Source organism: Hakea prostrata, chromosome 4 (genome assembly GCF_041222555.1).
Source record: "Hakea prostrata isolate BN-2017 chromosome 4, UWA_Hpros_2, whole genome shotgun sequence".
Classification (NCBI taxonomy): Eukaryota; Viridiplantae; Streptophyta; class Magnoliopsida; order Proteales; family Proteaceae; genus Hakea; species Hakea prostrata.
The window spans coordinates 22,135,500-22,146,713 of record NC_142603.1 but is presented as its reverse complement, the minus strand read 5'-3'; the positions used below and the strand labels follow the sequence as shown (position 1 = coordinate 22,146,713).

At 38.1% G+C, this 11,214-nt stretch overlaps 1 protein-coding gene across 1 annotated transcript; it reads right to left on the bottom strand.

Annotated features, from left to right (window-relative positions):
- Positions 1 to 5,447: 5,447 nt before the first annotated feature.
- Positions 5,448 to 6,725, bottom strand: LOC149018504 (uncharacterized). Its single transcript, XM_089154414.1, has one exon. It carries the CDS (start codon positions 6,682 to 6,684, stop codon positions 5,704 to 5,706), a length of 981 nt encoding a protein of 326 aa, XP_089010540.1. The 5' UTR covers positions 6,685 to 6,725; the 3' UTR covers positions 5,448 to 5,703.
- Between the last annotated feature and the right edge of the window lie 4,489 nt (positions 6,726 to 11,214).

Sequence of the window (11,214 nt, the reverse complement as noted above, 5' to 3'; positions counted from 1 at the left end):
CCTCTGTAGCACCTAAATCGAACCAGATTCAGAAAACCAGAAACCGCTGCCAAAACCAAACGTGCTGCCAAAACAAATGTGCATCAACCAAATCTAGAAAATGCTTGCTGTCAAAACCAGAAAATGAAGAAGAATAGCAGAGACCATGTGAGATCAATGGCGCTGCTGCTTCTTCAGCACCTAAACCAAACCAGATCTAGAGATCTTGCTGACAAAACTAGATAATGAAGAAAAACTAGAGACCGCTTGAGATCTTTATCACTGGCAAGACTCCTACAAGAATCAGAGATCTATTCCTGAGATCACTATGAAGGAGATCGCCTCCAATCATTCAAATCAAGCGAACCAAAAAGAGAAAACAAGAACACACGAGAAAGAACATAGGTGGTATATATATGTATACACCCTCAACTAGGTTTTCAATATGCTTTTCTCTGCCTATTATGTAATGTGGACCACTCGAAAAATAAAAATAGAATCCTGATTGGTTTTGAGTCCGATTTGCAATACTCAAAACAAATTTCCTGCTGGGTTACTGAATTAGATAGCCATCTTTCTCTCACTATAAACCTAAAGCCAACAATGAAAATGGACAAGCAAAAATAAATCTGCTACATCCACCAGATTATTCAACATTAGCTAACGCGATCCGGATAAACAGGTGGACATCTAAAGACAAGAAAATAGGCTTTTTGTCTTGCAACTAGAGGATTTGCTCTTACAATGGAGTAGGGCCAGACAAGCTACACTTAACTTCTGGATGTAGTTACGATGCGCTCCATCAAGGGCTTTAGCAAGCTTGACAATTGGGAATTTATCAAGCAAAGAAATGAACCATCCATGGTGGTAGGGTGAATCAAGGCCTTTTCCTTGATGAGAATTTTTGGAAGACGGTATGGGGCTTGAGGGTTCCCTATCGTATTCGCTCCTTCATTTGGTTGGTAGTAAATAACAGTTTATTGAATAACCATCGCAAGATGAGAATGAAACTAATGGAGCATGACTATTGTAGCTTTTGTATGAGCAGACCTAAAGATTGTCTTCATGTTTTGCGAGATTGCACCTTTGCTAAAGGGGTATGGATGCGTTTGGTGGCTAAGGAAAAGCATACTATGTTCTTTGAGTGTGGGCTGGAAGAATGGTTCTCCATTAATCTTTGTGGTTCCATGTCCAAATCAATGGGGAGTTGGACAGCTTGGTTCGCTTGTGCTACCTATTCTCTTTGGAATTGGAGAAATAGTGATATACATGAAGAGGAGTTTGTTCGACCAAGTGCTGAGTTGAAGTTGATCGAGGACTACGTGAGAACGGTGGTTGCTACTTGGTGAATGTGCTCATCAATGCTGCCAAACAAAAAGAATTCAAAAGTTTTGGATGTGTGGAAATCCCCTATAGGTGACCGGATAAAGTGCAATGTGGATGCTTCTCTTAATAGAAAGAAGAACTATATGCAGGTGGGGGGTGTTTTGCGGGATCAAGAGGGGCTGTTCAAGGGAGGTTTTGCAAGGAAGTTTCCTTTGTGTTCAGTCCTTGAAGCAGAATCAATAGCGATCATCGAAGGCCTTAGGTTGGCTTGGAGTTTGGGGTTTTGTCAGATTCAGGTCGAATCTGATTCTAAGGAAGCTGTTGCTCTCCTCAACCCTTGTAGGCATGCACAAGGGAGTATTGTTCGCCTCATTGAGGAAATAAAAACCCTTTCAGGCATTAATGGAAGGGTGAGGTTTGTTCATCTTGATAGAGAAGCAAACAAAGCTGCTGATTGGATGTCTAGGGTGCAACTCTATCCCTTAGACCCATGGGCTTTCTTCCCAGTTCCTCCAGCTAGGTTAGAAGGAATTCTCATGGTGGATAGAGAGTCTTGTTTAAGTTAAGTTTTATGTTTGTTCCTTTGGGTTGTTTAACCCCGTCTTTGTACCAAAAAAAAAAAAAAAAAAAAAAAAAAAAAAAAATGAACCATCCATTTTCCTCTGGATGGATGCAGGACACATGCCAATCAATCACATCTAATATTGAAGTAAAATTTAGAATATATAAATTTTTTTTATTTTAATTTAACCTTAACCTTTGGATGTGATTGATGGACATGTGTGTTCTTCATCATAGAATGAAATTCGGTCGAAACTTGCGAAATTTCCACCGAAATTTTCCATTTTGGGAATCTCGAAACAAAAAACCAGGGGACCAAAAAGAAACCCGCAAGTTTCAATTGAAACCGTCAAATTTTGTCGAAACTTGTTGAAACCTAGTTCAACCCAACTAGGCCAGCTGGTTCATGAGAAAAGAAATCCTAAATTTTGTGGGAAACATGGAAAATTTTGTGGAAACTTTGGAAACTTCGTGGAAACCTGAGAAATTTCGTGGAAACCTAGGAAATTTCGTAGAAACCTGGGAAATTTCATGTAAACCTGGGACTTTTTCCTGCAAGTTTCATAGCTTTCCCATATTTTCAATTTTTTTGTTTCTTTCATGTTTTCCCAAATACCCCCTCCATCAGGACTTCCCTATCCAAATTGTGTATTCCCTCAGACTGGTTATCTTAGGTATGTTGATGACCAGACTTATAAAGTTACAGCTGTCGATTACCTTGACAACCATAGGCATAAAATGTCATGGGATGTCTATGTTAGTTAGTTGAAAGAGATGATGTTACAGGCATATTACTACTCGGCTCACAGGATGGATCCACCTAGGGGTGCAAGTTTGGCCCTGGCGACCCTAACGGCTAAGCCCGCCCTGAGCTCGAATAGGGCTTGGGCTAAAGATTTTGGCCCTAAAGGCGGGTTAGGGCCAAAATATTCTGGCCCTTAACTAGGGCCAACGGCGGGCCTGGGATTACTCTCTGGCCCGCCTGGCCCATCCCAGCCCAGCCCTGATCTTGGCTTTGATTCTGGCCCTGATTTTGGCATTGATCTTGGCCTTGATCCTGACCCTGATTCTGACCCTAATCTTGGCCCTGATTCTAGTCCTGATATTGGCCCTAATCTGGCTTTGATGTAGGCCATGATTTTGGCCCTGATTTGAGTCTGGACCCTCCACCCATACGGAGAGGAATTAATTATTATCCACATGGGTGAATATTTGACACGTGTCAAATTTTAAAACATGATCGCTTTTGTAAAAAATTAATAAAAATAAATTATATCCTCATTACCAATATAGTAAGCATCTATCCAACTTTGGTCCAATCCTGACCCTAATTTTGGCTTTAGTCTTAATGTCAATTTGACCCTGATCATATACTAGATTTTTACCCTAATCTTCATATTAACATTGATATAACTATTACCTCGACTTTGACCTTCAGTCATTTTAATCATATTAGACTATAAGGTCACTTTTTATATTATTTTTAAGATAATTTTTATTTTTCGAACTAAGTCATTTTTAGTTCCCAAAAACCATTGATTTTTTTTTTTTTTTTGGAACTAAGGCGAGATAATATATTATTAATAATAAAAGCTAGTATATAGAGAATTAATATCTAACAAATCTACACCCCAACTTCTCATCATGAATATTGACATCTTTCTTTTGTCTCCAATGTGATATTTCAGGAGAAAAAAAAAACCTTATTAGGAACAAATAGCTATGTTCGTAACTAAACTCATTTTCTTTAACTATGAAAAAATATCAATATTAAATTATCGTTGATTTACTTGTTAACAAGGTTTTGAATATGAATTTTTTTTGTTGAATAAAAATATCAATGGGAGAGGTTTTCAATTTCCATCACCAAAGCAATGGGAGACTTTCTGAGCTCAATATAGAATTATGGAGTATGAATTTATTTATGTTTAAAGCAACACTATCAACTTATTGACTATTTTATCATTTTGTATAAGCTTGAATCATCTTATATTTCTATGAATTTTATTTTAGTTTACTTGAGATATTATTATTATTATTATTATTATTATTATTTAAATTTTAGGCCCAATATAGGACCAATTAAGGCTAGGACCAAGATATAGTCAATTAGGGCCAGGGACAAGGCTAATCAGGGTCACGGCTAAGGACAGGGCGAATCAGGATCAGGGCCAACCCATCTCGACCCTGCCCAATTATGGCCAATTAGGGCGGGAATGGGCTTGGCTTGGCCCTGTAGGGCTAGGGCAGCAATGGGCTCAAATTAGAACATATAGGGCTGGGCTTGGGATTGCAAAAGCCCGACCCAGTTGCAACCCTAGATCCACCAAGGCACTCCTCTTGACACTGAGTTGTACTTTCATTTTGTTGTCAGTTATTTTGTATTTGATGTTTTGAAGTTAGAAATTATATATTGAATGTTTCTCGGACAACTCTACATTGATGTTATGTACATTAAATGACATATACATTGATTTTTTTAGCAAAATACAACAAAATTGTTCTTTATACTCTAATTAGCTTAAATGCAAAGTCCCACCCTAATACACTCCCTAAAACCTATCGAAACTTGTACAAATAAATCCTAAATTTCTTCGAAATTTCTTAATTTCCCACCTAAGTTTTTCATTTTCACTTAGTCGAAACTTGAGTTTTCCTCAAATTTTTTTCTATATTCTTCATTCAAAAGGAAATGGATGGACCTGATAAAATTTCCAATGACTAGATAGGATTGGAAGAGTATGTTTTGAAGCCAAGAATAGCATGGCCTTTTCACCTAATTTTTGTCTTACTGAGTTTCTCTAGGCTACTTACCAGTAATCAGGAACTTAAAATATTTTATAAAAACCCAGCGTACATAGACCCCTTATAGCATATGCTAGTACTAGACTCACAACAAAGTCGCTCCAATTGTGGACCAACTATGATGAATTTTTCTAATCTCTTTTTTTTTTTTTAATATATATTTATTTCTTTCTTATAAAAAGAAAAGAAAAAAAAAACTGTATCAATTGACAAAAGTCTTCATTCAATTCGAGTCCATGTGGATTTGTAGTAAGTAACCTCAACAGCTTATCCCTAGATGCTCCAATCAACTGGGTAAGACAAAAGAAGCAAAAGCTTTCACTGGATGTTGCACATTTTAAGAATTTTATTATAAGGTTCCACTCCTATTTCTAGTGTGGGCCGGGTTATCTAGGTAAGGAGTATACCAAAAACAACCTATCTGGGTATGTGATCATCAACCAAATTTCATTTATTTAATGTCTCCCCAGTGAGTTTTTTAATTCTTGAGACTATTTATTTGCATCTTGAATCTCAGCCAGACTCATGCGTCAATTATTCAGCAAAGAATAATGGAACCTACCCTAAAGGAAGACTTTAGGAAAGAGAGAAAGTTGAATCTCCAATGGGTTTGCTGTATTGCATAGGTTCCTTTTTTTGGGTAGAAGAGAGAAGGGTTGTTAAGTTTCAGAATCATCGACCGTGATTTAAGAAAAACCAAAATTTCAGAGAAGGGCAACCACCCTCAGAACCCCATCTCCCTGAATGAGTCTCATCTCCGAATCCAAAGTTTCATTTACCCATTAAAGTTCCTCATTGATAACATCACTTCTCTCCACTTGGTTAACGATTCCTGTTTAGGGAGCTGAGCTGTTCCTCAAAAATCGTGCTTGATTCAAACCTAATCTAGTTTTTAATAAAAACAGATCTCTGGGAGACTCAAAAATCAAAATGAAAATCGATTTGAGAACTTCAGTTTATGGTTTAATCTACATCTGAAGCATTACAAGAATAAAATGAAATAACATCTGTAAACGATACCATTCAAGGCATTTAAACTAAAACATCAATTAAATTGATATAACCCATCTGTAATTGAAATTCAAGCTCGTCTCCATATCTCCTCTTGAACTGGTAATAGAACACCATGTATGCCATCAAGCTGAATACTTTCATCAAGCAAACCACATTTACAGTAACCAATCCAACAATGAAGAGAGCTAGTAATGTTTCGTTAACCTTTAGCAGTTGAAAAGCAATCAACATAACATAACCAGTCACCATGGAAAGAAGATTAAGAACTAACCACTGCAATGTTTCTCCATTCATGAATTCTTTAGATCTCTCAACTGTTTCAATCCCATAACAGCTCTCTTCTACCACAAAAATCACAAGACCTGACATCCAAACCACAGCAGAATGGAGAAATAAAGAGATGGAGAGAATAATAAGAACACCGCCGGCGAAAACCATTGCAGCAATTCCATCTGAAATCAATGCCAGAAGCCCTATAAGACCCACTAGAAGTAGAGTATAACCAACACCCATTAGGGTAATGTATGCCCAAGTGATCAGTGGCATTGCCCATGTTCTTCCAATCTTTGAAATCAACTCCTTGAGGTCAAAATTCTTGCTTGAATAAAATTCTGTTGATGAAAAAAGTAAAGCTAAGAGGGAGAAGAGAGTAACAAGGGAGTAAGTGAGGAAGAAGATCAGCTTCACCCCTGAGAGAACTTGAATATCTTCTTTTATGCAGAGAACCAGCTCGAAGAAATCCATAGCTAATGGATCAGTGGTGTTTAAGAGTTGTGAGTTAGTGAACAGATCAAATAGAAGTAATTTGATGGAAAGTATGTTGCTCAAGCAGAGAAGAGAATTGGGAACAAGAGTCATGATGGTGGTAGAAGCTGCTAACCTCCCACTTCTAAGTAATATCTTGAAGGATTCTCTGAGAATACTCACAATACCAAGTGGCTCTGAATACGAATTCATGGAGGAGAGATCATCCATGGAGGCGACAGTCTCTTCCTCCATTGTTTCTTCCAAGAAAACCTTGCAATATTCTTCTGTTATGGATTCTGTGGTATAAATTGTCTAATTTTATACTGAACCCTAGTAGATATTTGAAGAAATTAGAAAGGAATATTGATTTATTAAATTTTCATTGGCTCATTCCCTGGAAAGGCCCGGTCCAGATGGATGTGCCTTCTGAACCTTCCGTACCTCCAAAGTCAAAAAATGAGGTTACTGCAACAACTTGGAGTTTGCCTGGCACATCCAAATTAGATTAATCTCTGATCTTAATCATATTAATTAGTAAATTAGTGTTAAAATGTCTTTATAACATAATAAAATGATTCCAAATAATCAAAGGTTTTCTCTTGGTCACAGTCAGTGAAGATGACCAGGTTGTCCGGGTCATGCACAAATAAGAATATGGGAAGGCATTTATGACCTAGAATGATCAAAGTCATCATCCTTTCAAGATTAATCCCCACCCTTATTGAATGATAAAAGCTATCTCTTTTCTTTTATATCTAGAGGGGTAGATATAATTTTTTTTCTTAAAAAATTAATCTTTATAATTTGTCAATTAAGGGTATTTTGGAGTTCAAAAAGAAATTTACACCAAAGATACCGTTTAGCTTAAAAAGTTGACAAAAGAGAGGTTTGTCATCTTCACCAGGTAAGAGGGGTGTAATTATCATTTATCCGACTAATTAGAGGGAGTCTAAGTATTACTTGACTAATAAAAAAAAGGAGGTACCTATCATCAAATTAAAATAAATAAATAAATAAAAAGGTTTATTAATTTTGATCTCCATGAAAGTTCTCTAATAAAAAGAATTTCAAAGAACAAGCTGATGGGATGATAGCATCACTAGAAAGCTCAGTAATAACAAAAATATTGAGAAACAAAATGAGCCTTGATCCTCTACTTCTGCGGATAAAAGTGTGTTCTTCTCATGCTTTTCTATTTTACAATTAATAATAGGTCTTTTTCTTGAACACAAGCAAGGTGTATCAAAAATAGATTCCCTTCTTAAATATGCAGTGCAAAGATATAAGGAGAGTAGAGCCCTCACTTACAAAAGTAGATGCTAATTCAGCATAACTATTATGGACCCACCCTCAAATAAGTACCTAAGGACGATACATCAAGTTTCAAATTTCTATACAAAAAAGATGTGTGAATTTGAGCTAGAAAATGGCTATCAAATGCCATGATATAGGCCATAGAACTAAAATGAGGTTTAAAGCATTCTTCCTTTCCATTAAGTCAAATTCTATTGTTTATATCTTATGGGCGTTTAGGAAGGTTGTTGAGATATCCCCAATTACAAATAGTCTTATATTGCTTTGCATAGGCTTGTTCCATGCTTAGGTTTTCCCTCAATTCGAAAAAATTCCATGAATAAAAATTAATTTAATTATTTATTAAACGAGTTTTTTTAATTATTTATTAAACGAGTTTTCGTATACGTATGTATATGTATATTATTATATTTTCAACCGTTGCAGTATACATTATCATGTCTTTTTTTTGGTAGGATACATTATCATGTCTAAAACATAAATTTTCGTCCTCAATAAATAATCTCATATGTATATTATTATATTTTCAACCGTTGAAATATACATTATCATGTCTAAAACATAAATTTTCATCCTCAATGAATAATCCAAAACATAATCATACGTCATATAAACGCAATCATGTTGAAATTCTTTTGACCTTAGGCTATTTTGCCTTCTCAAATATTCTCACTATTCATGCCATGTGTATAATGCTGATTCATGAATAATCACTTTGCTTTCTCGTGATTTCAGCTTGAACATAAATTAATTTTCAAGTAAATCTCATTTGTCCCACCAATGGCCAGTGGTTTTCATTTGACTAACCAAGCTATTAGCTTAATTAGTAGTATAACCGTAGCTTAGCATAGTATCCTTGAAACCAAAATCCATTTTTGCGTTACCAGATTGGTTTTGGATTGACCCAATACCAACCCAAAAATTTGTTCAGAATAACTTACCCCAAACAAGAATTTACATTCCCAGTTTGAGTTTAATTTGATACATTACCAGGTTGGAACTGGTTCAACTTCACCAGAACCAGACCAAACCAACCGACTTACACCTTTGAGGTGACCTACAGGAATGCTTTTTTTTGGTCAGAAATGAGGACATTATTTATTCAAATGAAAACCATGCGGGATCTTACACATTAAAGAGTCAAAGAGCAAGATCCAAGATAGAAGAGGGGGTGGGGAGTGGTGGGACACAAACCAATCCTAAAATAGGGCCGCTGATTTGGTCAACTCGTCGGCTGCAAAGTTTGCTTCATGGGGGACATGTGAGAATGAACATTCAGTGAAAGATGCCGCGAACCTAAGGATATCAGTGAGTAAGTGAGAGATTTTCCAGCTTCGACGGGATGTTGGATGCGTAATAGAGAGCACTAGCGCTTGATTGTCACTTTCCACGTGAACATGGGAGATCTGGAAATCGAGGGCAAGACTTGAGTCTGGGTCCAATAGCTTGTGCTTCAGTGATAAGGGAGTCCTGACAGCCTGTTCCTTTGCCAAAGGCAAACACCACCTGGTGATTAGAGTCGCGCGCTAGACCGCCAATCCCTAAACATTTTGGGTCTGACAAAGAGGATCCGTCCACATTGAGTCTTATCTGACCTGGTGGTGGAGGTTCCCACCTAAGGAGTGTTGGATCTTCGCTAGGGGGTGTGGGGGGTGGGGGAAGGAGAGAACTCAGTGATCACTTGTTGTAAGCGTTGCACGACATCCTAATGCATTGGGGATTGGTGTGAGTGGGTAACAATGTTATAGTATCCCAAAAAGCCCAAAGTGCAATAAGGGTGTGGAGGTTATGTTGTCTGTGTGGGGATGATGAGTGGATTGGGTGACAAGGGCTTGGAGTTGGGGTTAGAAAGGTTGTGAGGGGTCCCACCGATGGAGGTGAAGGGTGTGCCATAGATGGAGGGTAAAAGGGCAAACAATAAAGAGGTGGTGTGCCGAAGAATTAGGATGACCACAAGAAATACATTGAAGTGGTACATTACAGCCTCTCGTGAGCAATAGGTCTACTGTAGGTAATTTACCCTAGATAATCTTCCATAAGAAAAAGAGTATCTTAGGTGGGAGGGGGAGATGCCAAAACAGAAGCCATTGAAAGGTGGGTAATGGGGGGGGGAGTAGGAAGGAGATGATGATTCCAAGTAATAAGAGCAAGTCTTAAGGTGTTCAGGTTATCAATTACATGTGTGGCTGTGGTAGAGGGAAGTATAGCTTGCTAATGTATTTCCACAAGATTGTGATATGAGGGCTCCTGAATCCAGAAGTGCTCAAATGTAAAAGGTTTAGACCCAAAAGGAGAAGGCAGATCATAATGCACTATCAGCAGTGCATGGTTTGAGTGGGAAAAGGGGAGCTGTTGAACGTTTGCTTCAAGGAAAAGTGTCAGCCAATCATCATTAGATAAGTAGCAATCAAGTGTCCCTTCAACCCTGTGGGCCCCCAATTGTTTATTGGACCACGTGTACTGTAAACCAGGGTGGGAACCTTATGAAGATGGAAATTGGAGATGAAGGTTGAGAAAGGTTCGACATTGTTCCACGAGAGAGGGACTCCGCCTTGTTTGTCATTGACCGATGTATAACTATTCCAATCACCATTTAGAAGCCAAGGCATATTGAAAAAGGATCCCAATTGGAGGAGGGTTTCTCATTGTGGTCGTTGCTTAGAATGTGAGGGCTGTAAATAGACAAACACTGTTGCCCAGTGCATTGATGAATAAGACACAATTACATGCATACACCAAGGGGATTTCCACACTACATCAACTATTATAGATGAGTCCCATAGCAAAAGCAAACCACCAGCCCAACCTTGGGGGGGGGGGGGACAAGAAACTAGGAAAGCCCCATTTTTTACACAAAATGTGGGGTTGGACTTTGGACGACCTAACTTTACACATAAATGACAAAGATGGTCTGAGTTTAAGAATAAGACCTTGAAGCTCTGATTGGGCCGAGAGGTGACCAAGCCCTCGACATTTGAGACTGAATTGTATCATGGTGCCTGGGATGGCTGAATACGGCCAGCCATCACAACCTTAGCTTGGGAATCTGAAGTAACCATCTCATTTGTCTTGAGTTTCTTGAAGTCTATGTCCTCTAGAGATTCATTACATCTTATATCAATATTATCCATCTCTGTGAACACCAGTTTCCTCTTACAGGGAATGAGGGTGGGGAGAGAGGACACCATGAAAGGGGGCGGGAGGGGTTCCTGTGCAGGGTTGACAGTACGGGATTTTGCTTGGAAGCAGTGCCTACATGGCACTGCTCCAAGCAGTGAACGGTTGGATTTGAACTTTAATACTTAGATTAAATCTCCATTGTTCATTATAAGCATGTGCATTTAACATCAATTTAAGTGAAATGTTTCAAACGAGGCGAACCATGTGAGCTTCGACTCGAACCAAATCAACCGAATTAATGGAGATTGTCCTCCATTCTCATCTTCGCTGTAATTCTTCTTCTTCTTG